The 16,520-nt window shown below is 31.6% G+C and overlaps 1 protein-coding gene across 4 annotated transcripts; it reads right to left on the bottom strand.

The window, feature by feature from the left end:
- Nucleotides 1–471: 471 nt before the first annotated feature.
- LOC103577059 (uncharacterized) lies at nt 472–16,441 on the bottom strand. 4 transcript variants are annotated; one of them, XM_053740481.1, is made up of 10 exons: nt 15,135–16,441; nt 14,065–14,154; nt 12,624–13,110; nt 9,940–12,504; nt 7,780–8,365; nt 6,508–6,760; nt 5,896–6,348; nt 5,216–5,488; nt 3,410–3,610; nt 472–3,071 (listed from the first exon to the last, which is right to left on the bottom strand). In XM_053740481.1, exons 1-10 carry the CDS (start codon nt 15,358–15,360, stop codon nt 1,774–1,776), a joined length of 6,432 nt encoding a protein of 2,143 aa, XP_053596456.1. In that variant the 5' UTR covers nt 15,361–16,441; the 3' UTR covers nt 472–1,773. The 4 variants fall into 4 exon arrangements, with proteins under 4 accessions (XP_053596456.1, XP_053596458.1, XP_053596457.1 ...); XM_053740483.1 differs by lacking the exons at nt 14,065–14,154; nt 15,135–16,441 and adding exons at nt 13,661–13,690; nt 13,993–14,031; XM_053740484.1 differs by having other exon boundaries at nt 2,984–3,071; nt 3,397–3,610.
- Between the last annotated feature and the right edge of the window lie 79 nt (nt 16,442–16,520).

Genomic DNA, 16,520 nt, shown 5'->3' with positions numbered 1-16,520 from the left:
GCAAGTAATGATAATTAATAAGAGTGCATCCCAAATTACCCTACGCTACAGCTGCTCGCGACGCATATCAGAATGCACTGATTATCTGACAAGTAACTTTTGAAATCAAATTGAATTAAAGTTCAATTCAATAGTCTATTTAACTTTACCAGTCTTACTCATGTTTACTAAATAAATAAATAAATGCCAGTGAAGGTACAAAAAAAAACAAGATATATTTTTTAGTAAGTATCTTTTAATTTTTTAAAATGCTCTTTAAATAATTAAAACGTAATCAATATTTAATTTATTGTAACATTACAACAGTGATTATATGAAACATAACTTGATTATATAAAAACAATATACTTTAAAATATAAACAATTCTAAAAGATCTCTACATATTTAAACAAATTAATAAATATAATAATTTTTTTTTCTATTAATAGTTTCATATAACAATCGATAAATTATTTAAAACTTATTTCGTGTAAATGCCGCGATAAACAATTGTTCAAAAATTGTTAATTTGTATTTCATATATTTTAAGTAATAAGTAATAATGTAACAAATATGAAACAAAGTACCAAAAAAAATAAGAGAGCACCTCACACTTAAGGGATTCAATAATTTTTAAATGTGAATTTATATTTTAATTTTGGCACAGGCATTTTTGAAATTCATTTAGTTTGAGATTTAGCGATTAGTACATTAAACAGCAACATAATTTCATTATTTAATTTACGTTTATATCCAATTATATTCATAATGGATTATTTTTTTATAATTAATCTGTTTAATAATAACGTTATTTCCTGCGTCAAATGCGTTCATTAATGAGCAATTAAATTTTATAAATATTTTACTATCATTTTTTTCAATAATAATTTATAATTTATATTAATTTTTTTTAAATTGATCTTTAACTTATTTTAAATTCAACAATAAAAGTATGAACGTTAATAGGGGAAAAGGGTCTAATACAAAAAAAGAGGGTATTGAGATTTTTTTTTTTTTTTTCAGAGTAGCTCCTTTATTAAAATTCTTAAAATTCGTGACATTATTAATCAACATTCCAAGAATATTCTGCTAAATTTTTATAAAGAAATATTGAAAAATGTGCAAGTGGTAGTGGGGAGAGACGAGTCACAAAAATAAAGCCTCCATGCCGTAGGCAGGATAACTCATGACTGCCTCATTTGAAATCAAAAAACCAAAAAGATTTTTTTAGTACATAAGTTTGATGGATTTGAACGAAGGGATAAACAAAATATTCATTTTTTAATTTTTGTTAAAGGCGTAATAAAAAAACTCTGATTTTTACCAAAAATTCCTCTTTTTGTTTAATCAAAAAATAAGTAGTTATTGAAAAAAAAATGCTTCGTTCAAATCTAAGATAAACTTATGTACTAAAAAAATCTTTTTGGTTTTTTGATCTCAGATGAAGCAGTCATGAGTTATCCTGTCTACGGTAGAGACTTTGTTTTTAAGTGACTCGTCTCTCCCCACTACCACTGGCTTATTTTTTAATATTTTTTTATGAAAATTTAAGAGAATATTCTTGGATTGTTGCTTAACAATGTCACAAATTTTAAGAATTTTAATAAAGAAGGTACTCTGAAAAAAAATTACAAAAATATCCTCTTTATTTGTATCTCAGACCTTTTTCCTCTTGACGTGATGTAAAAAAATCTGTCGGCAAACTTTCATCCACTGAGCAGATGCATGTATTGTTGATGTAATAATGATAATAATTATAATAATAATAATAATTAACAAGTAATTAATCAACATTACTCCTGTTCAATGGCACTAATATCAATAGTTTTCACCCGTGACGAGTCAGTCGGCAATAGCCTTAATCTTTCGGGTTCAGCATCAAGCATAATAATGCACATAAAACTCTTTCCAGAGGCCTGATCGATCGGATAAATCGTAACAGGTGCAAACTTATCTACGGATCCATCGACATAGGAGCATAACTTTTTATAAACCTGAGGAAAGTGTCTCCTTAAAGAAACTCCACGTAATCTTAATTGCCGTTGGATGTTACCAAACCCAATTTCGCGTATTTTTTTTGGTGTACTTTCTTTCTCTCCCTTATTATTCGATTGTGGTAATGATGTCAATACAAGAGTTTCTGGTGATTCCATTTCACGGGTAATGTTACATGCTGGTGATGATGATAATGATTCTTTTACAACATTTTCTTGACGTTGTTGCTGATGCTGCTGGTGTTGTTGCTGTTGCTGCTGCTGTTGATGACGATGTTGCTGCTGCTGCTGCTGTTGATGATGATGATGATGTTGCTGTTGCTGCTGATGATGATGGTGGTGATGGTGATGATGATGTGGTTTAGCATCCAAACGTATTTTACCACAGCGTGAAATTAATTGACGTTCCCACCTGACACCACCGACATCAGTTGACGGAACTTCATTAACAACACAAACCGCAACATAAAGTACCAATCTAGTTTCAGGATTATAAGATTTGCAAAGCCGCATAACTTCAGCATAAAGTTCGGTGCCCATTTCACTGAGCAAAAGATCTGAAGAACGCACATAAGTGGGCTCTCCTAAATCTTTAAAACCATTGGCTATAAATTTATCCGCCAACTCGGGACTTTTGAAAAAAAATTTAACTGCACCACGGCCATGGGCTGTGTATCCATGTCTTGCCAACAGAGAAATGTGTTTAAGCGTAGCTAAATCATCTTTAGCACTTGATAATACTTGCCGACAAATAGCACCTACACGTGAATGTAAACACGTTTTACGATGACGTTGCCAGTGTGCACGTCTACATTCTCTCGAGCAGTATAAATACATACAATAATGACAACTCTTGTATACTCTACGTGCCTCGACCAGTGTCGTTGTATTATTACACTTATTATGACGGCATTTAACCAGGTATTTATCAACAGTGGCAGTATTATCAAATGAAACACGACGATTACGTGATGATGATAAATTACGATGAGATAATGGCACAATATCACTGCCCTCACTCTTACGGCGATCTCTACTACGTTCGTTATTTATAATCGGTTTCTCCGTAGACTCTGTTGCATCCTGTTTAGCGGACTCTGTGAATAAATATGCCATTTTAATTTTAATTATCTTATTTATTTAACGGCTACTACTTATTATAACCCAATAAATAAATAAATAAATAATAAAAATATAAATATAACAATGATAGTACTAAGTAAATAATAATAATAATAAAAATCGATAAATGGATTTTAGCTTACAGCCTATTTACCAAAACTCACAATAACTAGATTGACCTAAAGGCAATTGTGTGATAGCAACAACGTACGTACTATGGCAATAAATTTAATTATTTCGTAGTACTTTATTTTTATTTTTTTTTTCACTGTTGAAAATCATAACTTAAACGAAACTTACATAGTCCTCCTACCTTGGAGGTCTTGACGTAAATCACTGCAACTTTTTCCGGGCTTCCCTCCAGGACTCGGCGTCCGAGATGAGGCTGATGGCAAACCCAGCAGGGAATCGAGTACGTCCTCGAGGGTCGTTGATCCAGGACTCGGTTTGTTTCGGAAAAATGCCGCGGTCATTGCTGCGGCCTTTGCTTCTTTCATGTCTTCGTCCATCGATTCTGACACATGGAATTTTATAATTAATCATTGAAATTTGAATTGAATGCGTTCATTTTTATATAGAAAATTCAAGTGCGACAAAAAAGGCAACAAAAATATAATAACGAGAAGATGAAATGAAAACTAGTAATGAATAATTACTTACCGTGTGACGGTGGACTGTAAAAAATTTTAGCAATGAACGGGAGTAAATCTGGAGTGAATGCGGATCGGATGACTATTTATTTAGTCCTCTGAGAGTTAAATTTTCCCTGAATTGGAGTTAATTTTAAAATTCAAACTCCAAATCGGAGTAAATGTGGATTTAAATCAAATTCAGATCGTTTCGAGTTGGAGTTTAATTAAAAAATGAGCCTCCGAATTTGAGTATATTTCAAAATTCAAACTCCGAATCGAAGTGAATACAAATTTAAATCAAATCTAAATCACTCCGGAGTTTATTTCAAAATTCAAACTCCAAATCAGAGTGAATGCGAATTTAAATAAAATCCAAATCACTCCGATATCACTCTGCTGAAAAATAAACTCCGAACTTCCTCCATATGCGGAGTGATTTATTCTAAAACTCCGGGACTCCCAGTGAATCCAGATTTAAATAAAATCTAGTCACTCCGAATTCACTTCCGATTATTTACAATGTGATAAGTTTTATAAAATTAAAATAATAATATAAAATAGGGCATAGTATTAAATAAATAAATATACAATAATAATAAATTTAAAAAAATAAACGCTAAGATATGAACGATAATTTATTCTAAATAAGGATGTGCACTACATAAAATATCAATAATTACGAAACATACAATTAAAATATATCATTAACATAAACATATAATAATATATTGCTTTACGTTTGAGAATTATAATAATAATAATTAAATAGAACAAGCATTTTTCAATAGATAAATAATATAAACTAAAAAAAAATAGCAAACAATTCATGATAAATTTGTATTGGCATACGTATTTTAAAAATATTCATCATTATAATTACTGAAGACATTTTGCGTATTAATTCCTTATAAGTTTTGAGATTGTTAAATAATTTAAAGTTGAGTAATAAATATATGGACAGTGGATACAAAAAAACTTTACTTGTCTAACATCAAATGCTAACAAATATTATTTAGATAAAAAAGTCATCGAGAGCCGTTAGTTGAGTGAAAAAATATCAAGTGATATATATAATATATTTAACAATTATTCATTTTTTAAAATTTAAAGTACTATAAATATGTTAAATTTTTTGTTAATTATAAATGTTATTTGAAAAATATTTTTTATAAATATATATTTGTTATATTATTTAAAAAATTAACAAAATTTTACTATATGTACAAACTCATTTGCTCAATAATAATAATAATGATGACATAAAAAGTCATCCGTAACTTTAATTGACAGCACCATTTATTTAAATCTCAGTACTTTGAATAAAAATTTAAAAATAAAATAAAATGATAAAAAATGAAAAAAATAAAATTCTACTGCTACTGATAATATTTATAAGAACATTGATAATAATAATAGTAGTAAGAATAAGAAGAACAATAATAGTAACGATGAACAAATCGGATATCCTTAGGCGAGCAGTAACTCACCACGATGATGACTGTATCGTTGTTGCGACGCATCCCGATGATAGCTTGAGGAGGGAGACGGGCAGTTACTCGCGTCACTTGCCGCCAAATCCAGATAAAGTCCTGAATTAGTGGTTGATTCTACACAGCTGCACGATTTTGTTGTTCCCGTGGCATCACATCCCGTACAACTACACTCTTTGTCTGCTGTCAAACTCACCGGCGTTTCCGGTGAGTCTACTGGTCGTGTTCCGACAAACGAGCTCTCCATCCAGCACATTTTAATGCCTTCACCTTTTATCAACATAATTCATTAATTAATTATCCCGTTGATTGTCATTGTCAACAGATTAAATTCATTAGAAATATCAAGTAAATAAAAACAATTGTTAATATAGGAGTGGAAATGGTAGTAAAAGTAGTAGTAGTAGTAGTAGTAGTAGTAGTAGTAGACGCCGTAGTATAGAAAAAGGAAAGAGAATATTAAATAATAGTATAACAAAAAAAAAAAAAATATAAAACAATTACCTGTAGTGTGGAGTAATTATGGTGATGGTTGAGATTGTGGTGGGATGATGATAAATTAAAAAAAAAATTTTTTCTTTGTGATTTTTTTTTTTTTTAAATAGATAAATAAAATAAATAATTGTTTGTTTGCATTGTTTTGTCGCAGAGGAGTTGTCGCATTTAATTATGCTCACCTCTGGGACTGGCGAATCTCTCCTCGTAATTTCGATGATGATAATTAACATCACTTCTGTCATCGTTGTTGTCGTCGTTAAATCGAGGAGAAAGCCGTCCACCTTTCGTTCCTTCCTGACCACTTTGTACATAGTGAACTATAGCTGAGGTCACTTCTTTTATCGAGTTCCTCACATCCAGCTGTTGGTTATTTCGTTGTTGCTGTTGCTGTTGGTGGCTGTGGTGCTCTTGTTGCTGGTGCTTTGATTCCAGCTGAGGAAGGATGCCCTGAGCTAGTCGTTCGGCAGGCGTTCGTGGGTTCGTTAGACGTTCTTGGGACCGCCATCCGAGGTAAGGTTGCCGGTAATTGAATGACGACCCTATTGAGCTCGCCGGTGAGCTACCAGCGCTGTTTAGTAAACTCGTGCTCCATCGAGAGAACACCGGCTGCGGCGTTGGACTCGAAAGCAGTCCTGCAAAGTAATTGATTGATTATTAAAAGAGGTCGAGAGTTAAGAAAAAAAATCATTATTTAATTTTGTTAATGGACAGATTTTTAATCAGTTTTAAAATAATTAACTGGTTGCAATCGCAATAGTAACAGTAGTAGTAGTTGTTGTCAGTGCGCATACCTCTACTAGGTTGCCGGAGATTGGAAGACGACGAAAGGGAAGATAACGATGTGGTTTTAGAACCAAGTGACCGCCATCCGCTGTGTTGAGATGCATCTGAATGTCGTTTTAATCGAAATCCATCTCGAGCTGCTGGTGAATTTTTATACCAATCTGGTACATTTAATCGTTGCAATGACCTCTGCACCCTTAGCTCGTGTTCACTAGGTACCCGTTCAGCTGCCATTCCTTTCTGGAGTTCATTTTCTGGTGGCTGAAATTTTATACTTATTAATAAACATCAATTAATAAAATTAATAAAAATAAATCGATCATGAAAATTGATCGTCTATTTTTTTACATATTTATAAAAAGAGTAATCGTGGTGCTAACGTCACAGTATTGGTCTTTACATAAATTTATTATTACGCTTTTGAAATGTCATAATTTCTCATAGACCTGAAACAACCGGAAAGTTGAGGAGAAAAGTTTAATTGAAAATAAAAAATTAATAAATAAGTCAATAGTTTGTTGTTGATATGAATGAGCAAGGTCGGCATGAAACTAGGCCTTGCCCGTGCTATCGATCTCGTGATGCATCAAACTCTAGATGTGGAGTAGTCGATAGCCGATGCGCAATGGACTCGCTTGCAGTAAATAGTTCTATGTCATATGTATATAATTGTAAACTTGATCTTCGTTAAAAATTAATACGGAATGCAAAATTTAAAATAAAATCAATAAAAAAAAAAAAAACCTGTCATGAATTAATCAGAGATAAAAAATTAAACATGATACTAAATGACTTGTAATTTAGTAGTTTCTCTTTTTACCCAAATTGACAGTTACGTGACATTTTAATACGAGGTCAAAGTGTCGCGCCGTTATTGCTGGCTCTTAAGATCGCAACTGATAATAATGATAACAATGATCATGATAATAATGGTAATGATGACGATGATAATGAATACACTGACGGAAGTAATATATCCGGCGGAAGCTATTGACGTGTCGTGAATTAGTATTAAATGATACTGATAAATTTTTACCGGTTCAATTTATTTTGGATAACCTTTGGCCCTATCAATGATTCAGTGCTTGAAAAATAATTTTAAAGAACCGTATTGTTGTCAATTGTCGCGCGTAATAAAGAAGAGACTTATCTATCATATTTAATTGTTATCGTTGAGTATATAATAAATTTTACCTTGATACTCTGATAATTGATAATGGAACATCTGTATTGCGATGTCTGATTGTAAGATAAAAAAAAAAAATTAATATGAAACTTACCTTGATGAAATCTAAATTCTCCTTATCAAGGAGGAACTCCATGGATTTGTGAGGACGATTATTGTTAATGTGTTCACCAGTGACGTCGTAGTCAGGATGATCACTCGTGTTTCCGTCGCAACTGAATCCTGCTGGCGACTGAGGTACGCGCAACAGTACGTTCTCGCGGCCTTGACGCGACGTATGAGTTGTAAGGTTGAGTAGACTGCGAGTCTTTTTGTCAGTCGTGGAAGCACCGTCGTTGATAATACTGCTGTTATTTATATCACCGTCTTTGATATCTGCGTCGAGATCCGTCTCGAGCAGACCGCCCGGGTGGTCTTTCATTTGGCTGGCTGACTGATGGTGCTGATGATTGTTTGAGTTATGGTGCTGATGATGATGAGGTTGCTGCTGCTGCTGCATTGCACGAGCTTTCGCCATTTTGATAATAGCCGGGTTACCTAAATCTGTTATCGCGCGCCGGCGCGTACTCGTTGGCTCTGGAGACGACGTACTTCGTATCGTTGTTGATGCACACGCGCGGATATTCTGGAGCGGCGGCAAAGGCGGTTTACTCATACACACCGGCGGCCTTCCATTTGTGCTGTAAAATTTATTTTAAAATATTATTAGTTCTAGTTCACCAGCATTCATCTAACACCTCTTCTATATACAATATTTATTTTTATTAGATAGATTTTATAGCTATTTCTATAAATATTCCTTTTAATAAATATTATGTGCTATGTAAATAAATGTATCAGCGAATATTTTATGATACTCAAATTAGATGACGTCTCATAATTTTTAGATTTTTAAAAAAAAAAATTTATATAAATAAATTGCACATGTAATTTTTTAAATTTTCTACTTGTGCATATTTTTATTTTTATTTTTTTAAAAATTAAATTGTTAAAAAAAGCACTCGAAAATTGTCTGTTATCTTCAGAATCACAATTAGCTGACGTTTAATAGTTTTTGAATTTCGTTAAAAACCGTAAATTTAAGAAAAAAAATTATTTTGAAAAATTGCACTTATGGTTTTTTCAATTTTCTACATGTGTATATTTTTATTTTATTTTTTTTTTAATTAAATTGTCAAAAAAAAAAAATTCGAAAATTGTCTATCTTCAGGATCACTATTAGCTGAAGTTTAATAATTTTTGGATATTCGTTAAAAACCCTAAATTTAAGAAAAAAAATATTTTGAAAAATTGCACATGTAATTTTTTAAATTTTCTACATGCGCATATTTTTATTTATTTTTCATTTTTAATTAAATTGTCAAAAAACAAATTCAAAAATTGCTAATTGTCAGCTAACGTCAGAATCATAAAATTTTATAAATTTACTGTATTATAATTTCCAAGTATGAAAAAAATTTTTTTTCCATTTTATTTGAAAACTGCTGCTAATCTGATCATAAATTAAAATAATGTCATTATCTTAATTACATTAGTTATTTTGGTGTCACTAAATATATAACGACTTGGAATGTTTATCCAATCATAAACGAGGTTTCGAGGTTTATGTCATGTTTATTTATTCTTTACGCGCGTACTTTTTGTTATTTAATTAGTAATGAAAAAAAAGTCATTAGATATTTCCAACAATGACATAATTTTTAAAAAAACTTATAAAGCCTTTTTTTTTTTTTTTTTTTTTTTTTTTTTTTTTTTTTTTCATTATTAAAAATAAATATGTACAACTGTGATTTAATGTGGCATTAGATAAGATAGTACTTGAATTACCATTCGGTACATAAGTTTGCAACCTGTTTACTCATTATTATTCGATAAAAAAAAAAAGAACAAGAATAAAAAATTTTTAAGAAGATAAAATGATTGTAGTGTAGGCGGGGGAAATTACGTCAACATTATAAATATGTGTTAATCCCCCTACTGAGTACTTAACGCAGATCACCATTACGAAAGCATCAATTGCATGATCTTTCTCATACATAGTCCATACCCGAGTGGTGAAAGAGCGAGAACGAGAGAGAGATAAAGAGAGGAAGAGACGCGATGCAAAGAAACGTTTAATCACTTTTAATAAATGCCGTTTAATAGAGTTTAATATACTCGCTACAATAAATTAACTTGTTAGTAATGAATAGAAAAAATAATTAATATTAATAATAATAAGTAAACATAAATAGATAACAATGATCATGCTCACCCAATAGACGATGCGTCGAGTTGAGGATTATCAGCGACGCCAGTGTTATTTAAAATTTCGAGTTGTTGCTGGTGGTGTCTCTTTTCATGATTATTTGTCTCTTCCTCTGGTGCATGTAACGGTATAATAATATAGTTATGTTCAGCGACTCTTTTGCCCACATTTGCCGATTGCGTACCACATGACCGCGTATCTGTTATTACTTTATTTTTTTTACTGCTATCCAACCGTGGACTTTTAGACCGCCCACTGAAACGGAATTTTGAAAAACGTTGCAAAAAACCACCGAGTCGACTCTTTTTATTTTTATCATCTTCACTTATCGTAGCGTCACTTGCTGGTGGTACTGTCACCATAGCTGTTGGTTGTCTTGAGGTTGCTGTTGATGCTGTTGTTGTTGTCGCGGGAGTTGAAGAATCTGTACGCACGTTCTCCAAGCTCTTCGTCAACATAACTAACATCGGTTTGCTCCACGGCTGGTTATCGCTCCCTTCATAAATAACTTCCTCCTTTTTTCCCTCACTCTCCGTCCCACACTCGTCGAGGTCGCGCCCAACTATTGAATTACCAGATCGTGTATTCGACGCTGAAGCTAAACCATGATTACACACTACAGATGTGGAATTAACAACGTTCTGTTGAGTAGGCTTGGGTTCGCCAATCCATTGCTGCTTATGTTCGTCCTGCTCCTGCTCCTGCTTCTCCTGTTGGTTACTTTCTCCCACCTCAAGCTTAGTTTTCTTTACAATGCTTTCTTCTACCAATACCATAGGCAATTTCTCTTCTTCCTCAATCGCTCGGTCTCGCCGCTGGGGGTTTTGCCGATTATCCTCTGCAAATATCCCACCGCACATACCTGCTCCATTCACTTTCAAGTTACTATTGTCAACTAACAGCGCCATCTCATTACTGATACAAAACTCATTCAATTCTAGATCCTCACTATTATTTTTAATTTCAATATCATCATTATTACTATTATTATTATCATTATAATTACAACTATTAATATCAATTTCTTCTTTTTCTTCTTCTTCATTTTTATTATTAATTTTTTTATCATTTTCAACAGCCAATAAATATTCAAATTCTCTTATAACAGGCTCGTTTGCGATGACTTTAGTTTCTAAATATGAAAAATCTACTTCATCATCTACAATAGGTCCCACATCATCAGGAATACAGTTACCAGTTTCTCCATAAATTGAAAAACAAACAGAGTTTTTTTTTATCTGACTGAATAAATTATCCGATTGGTTCCTGTCACCAGCTGATGAATTACCGCCACGATTTTCAAAATAATTATGTTCACTTTTTATTGATTGAGACTTATCATCAGCAAAACCAGATTCATTTAATTCGTCGCAAGCATCCATTCGCTGAAAGGGCTTAGAGGTCAAATGAAGGGCTTTTATATAATCAGACTGCTGAGCCAATTCGTAACTAGCGTTATTCAAAATTCGTTTACGTGTATTAGGTGATGAATAACCTGATGCTGAAGAGGGTGAATTTTTGAATACTTTTTCATCAATTTCCCACTGCTGTGCTAATTCATAACTGGCATTATTTTTGACTCGTCTTGCGCGATCTTTGGTAGAGGGAGTTCTTGGAATGCTATCCATAACTTGTTCCATATCTTTGTAGTTTGTTATTTCCTCAACTTTACTTCCAAGCTGACGGATCGCTTCATCAACAACTGCATCAATATTATTTTCAATAGTCAGTACATCAAATCCGCGGTCTTGAATTTTTACCGTTTTTTTCTTGACGACATTATTGCTTTCGTCAATTACTGGCTTTGAAGTAATTGACGACGATGATGATGACGAAGAATTATCAAGACAATTATTTATTTCATCGTCTGGTTCACATTCTATCGCTGGCGCTGGCGCTATCGCTTTATCAGCAGCTATTATGTCACTATCACCGTTATCATTTGAAATGATTTTGTTCAACTGGTAATGTGGCATTTCGGTGGGTTGGTAGTCGGCCATTTCGCGATAATTATCCTCAGCATTCATCGAATCATACGTTATTGATAGTGGCTCACTATCAGTATCAACAGAACCAAACAAATTGAGATTCACTGGCACACTATTAACCCGTGTAAAATTTTCCGAGTATTTTAATGATGATAGTCCAGTATTACTTGACGTATCATAAATATCATTACAGTATAAATTACGAGTTAAATAGTCAGTTGACAACCCGTCCAAGTCTGTTGGTAGACTGGGTACACTGCGGGATTTGTTGGTGAATCTAAAATTAAAATCGGACGACATCGAGTTGCTCCACCCTCGTTGTTCAACGGGCATAATTCTCGACGGTTGGTTGTTGCTGTGATCTATATTTAGCTTAGCATAAGGTGAATCCGAGAAGGAGCCAAGTTGTGAACGAGTAAGATTTAGCAGCACGGCCTCTCGAGCATCGGATTCTAAACCGATTTCACGCAAGTCCATCGTACTTGTCCACTCCATGCTCGCTTGATGATGATAATTATTATCATTATCTAAAGTACTGCGGTAATAATCTTTCTCTTCACTGTATCGCTCTTCCCAAACATCTCTGTAGCATTAAAAAAAAATAATAAATAAAATAAAACAGTAGTTTTTTATTTCGTAAACTAGCCTTGAATCTAAATATAAATAAAACGATACAATACAAAATATAAATTGTCTGAATACCTTTTAAATTTCGGCTGTTTAAAACTATTGACATCAACAAATTGGCTATTATCACAAGTATCCAAACTTTCGAAGCTTTTGTACGGACGGATCTTTGAATAAAATTGTACATTATCGTTGCTCGACTGGAATTTTTTCGACGGATTGTAATTTTCATTCTCTGAATCTTCCAAACTGTCTGGGGACGTGTTATCAAAATATGAATTTGAACAGTTTGAGTATTCGAGAGAGTCGTAGCTGTACCCGGAGGGCGAAACAGCTGCACAGGCTCGTTCGTTATTTTCGAATTGTACGAGTGACGATGAGCATGATGACGTTGACGATCTTGACAGCGATCGAGGCAACGCCGACCAACGATTGTTGTCTTTTATTAAAGCTGTCGATGATGATTTACACCAACAATAACACTCGCTCGAGTTATTTTGACAGCGACATTTATCTGGCACCATTGAATTACACTCACTTTCATTGCTATCTAATTGATCCCCTATTTTTAAAAAGTAAATAGTGTATCAGTATTTGGTATATTGTTTAAATTTATTACCTCAAGCATTATTATAACTAAACTACATGATCCTGAAGTTACTGGACAATTGTCAATTTTTGGATTTTAATTTTTTGAACTCAGTTACAAAAAAAAAATAAAAATATGCACATGTAGGAAATTTAAAAAACTACAAGTGCAATTTTTTAAAATATTTTTTTTTTTTGCAATCTGTCGTTTTTAAAAAAATCTAAAAATTATAAGACGTCGGGTATCTTATGAGTGTGAATGTAGCCGACAATTATAAATTTAAAAAATTTTGAAATAAGTGAATTTAATAAAAATCGAATAAAATAAAAAAATGCACATTTATATAATGAGAAAATGAGTACGTGCATTTTTTTTATTTTTATATTTTTAATTGTTTAATTGGTTTATTTTTAATTTTAAATTTGTCTCATGGCTATATTCTCACTCATGGTAACTTCAGAATCATCTAAACTACAGAGTATGGAAATAAATTTTTTATAAACATTTGAGGATGCATATTCACCCTTAACAGAAGATTTCATAAAAGCTTGTCCTTAGGAAATAAAAATAAAAAATATTATTAGTATTTATTTATTTTTTTTTTTAAATCCATGATTCTGAAGTTAGCAGCCAAAAGTTTTCGAATTTTTTTCCAAACAAATTAATCACAAAAAAAAAAAAATTAAAAAATGCACATGTAGAAAATTAAAAAAACTACGAGTGCAATTTTTCATAATATTTTTTTTTTTACAATTTATCGTTTTTAAAAAAATTCAAAAACTATTAGACGGCTGACTTCATAATCATTTAAATTAATCAATTTTTTTTCTTTTCATATAAAAAATTTATTTTCACCTGAAGTTTTATTACTCGTTATATGAATAACACTTTCAGTTTCAGAATCAGAACAGAGCCAACAACCAGTACCGTCACTTCTATCAGATTCGCTTTGAAGATCTTCTGACGTTTCCTCGAATATCGTCTCCAGGAAGTCAATTTGCTGACTCATACAATTTTCTACAATAATAAATAAAAAAAAAAAAACCGGTGAAAAAAGATAACTTATAAATTTAATAAATATAAATTTTCACAAAATAACGTTATTTTCTACGTCTTACAATGCTGAGAAAGCGACCTAGATCCACGACACAATTACTTACACACAATTGCCATGCAAAACTACATAATTTACTCTTCTATAAAGAAAGAAAAGAAAAAAAAAAACATGTACACACCCAACACCAATTCCTACAGCTACTAAGCTAATGGTGTAATAATTGAATTTAGAGCGAGTAAATTTTCAGAGCGTGTGTGTTTCAATTAATACATACAGCTAATAAATAAATAAATATATGGGCATAGACATGCGTGCAAAAATTTTTACACTAAAGAATTAACGGAGTGAGTGCGGAGTAAATTCCAAAAGAAGTTTATTTTGATATTAAAATTCTGAATCAGAGTAAATCCGGATTTAAATAAACTCTCAGTTTAATCTGTATGCAGAGTTTTTTTTTTACTCCAAAATTTAAAGAGGATTCGGATTTTCGATCTTTAAGTTAAGAGACAATTAACAATTTTCACATGTAGAAAATTAAAAAATCTACAAGTGCAATTTTTCAAAATATTTTTTTTTTTTATAATTGATTTAAAAAAAAAATCCAAGTTATTAGATGTCGGCTAACTGTGATCCTAAATTTAACAGACAGTTTACAACTTTTCGATTTCGTTTTCAACCCACAAATGACAAAAAAAAAAAAACTAAAAATATGCACATGTAGAAAATTTAAAAATCTACAAGTGCAATTTTATAAAATATTTTTTTTTTATAATTTATTTAAAAAAAAAAAAGATCAAAAAATTATCTGACGTCTTCTCACCAGTATCATTCAGATTTAAAAAAAATCCATAATCACTCCGAATTCACTCAAAATTTTTCAGTGTAGTAAAAGAAAACTAAAAAACTAGTCATAAAATAAATAAATAATAAAATGTGAGACCATTAGACTGTTCTTCATGTGTAGGCCGATTGTACGTCTGCTGATGCTGGATCTGATACCCGTACGCTGGAAGCCAGGGGTTCGGTCCATTAACAAGATCAACATCATTGAGCAATTCATTGTCGCAGTTGTCAACAAATGAATCCTCAGAGAGCTCCTTGTCTTCGCTGTCGACTTTATGATGAACCGGTGTCGTCATTATCATACATGGATTGTTATTGCTCATTATAATTTCAGTCTCAACAGTAACAAATTATTACATTACAACAAACTATTACAGAACTATTTACATCATTGACTCATTAGTAATTTATTCTCTAACATTATTCTCATTACTCAGTACCTTTTTCCATTATTACTAACAGCTAAATATAAATATTCAAAATTATAAATAAAAAAAAAACGTTAGCTTTAACTTAAACCGTATAAACTATTGTCATGTCATGAGTATTTTATTTTTTTTGTTCATTTTAATAATCGGAAATACCTCATTATCTCATACATATGTATATAAATATCTATACATATTCATTCCTTACTCACACATCCATAAATAAAAAAAAAATACTTTTGTATATACACTGTACAGTTACATGTCTACTTAACTTAAATACTGTATACTGGATGTCTCAATAAACTCTCATATACATTTTGATATTTAGTTGATATACATATATAACAATTATATGTACATGTATGTATCAAAAATATAATTATTGCATAAACTACAAACGCGCAAGCGTAATACCAAACGCGGGTACATGTGCGCGAGTTTTTACAAATTTGAAAAAATCAAAATTAAATGTCATCTAAAATATATAATTGATATTTTATAAAATATATGTTTACTGTATATGTAATTTATATATTTAGCAGGATTTTAAACTTCACATGACTTGAGATAATTATATATATTTTTATATTATTGTATTTAATTTAATTACTGTCAGACACTTGACATCACTTGACATATTGATTATTTATTTGAAATATTTTTGATTTGATAATTAATTTTGTTATTATTTATTTAAATTAAATGAACGACAGCACTACAACATGGCGAATCATGCTGTCTTCCCTTCCCATGGAATTGTAACCAATTGACAGCAGTGTCATTATTATTTATGCGGTTTGTTTAAATAAATCACACACTAGTACGGTTTTAATTATAAGTATGGAAGAATTATTTTTACTATTGCGACATTATTGGAAGCACTTAGTGGTATGTTATGTATTTTAAGTCAAACAATTGTGATAATCAGGTACATTGAGACTATGGGTTCGGAACTGATAGACAAGTCCTGTTAGCTCGGTTATCCCTTCCATTTTATTTCATAAGTCACATGGTTAAAATCCTTATAATTCTCACAGATGACAGCACTGTAC

The sequence above is a fragment of the Microplitis demolitor genome, chromosome 7 (assembly GCF_026212275.2).
Source record: "Microplitis demolitor isolate Queensland-Clemson2020A chromosome 7, iyMicDemo2.1a, whole genome shotgun sequence".
Taxonomy (NCBI): Eukaryota; Metazoa; Arthropoda; class Insecta; order Hymenoptera; family Braconidae; genus Microplitis; species Microplitis demolitor.
This window is presented reverse-complemented; position numbering and strand designations above follow the sequence as displayed.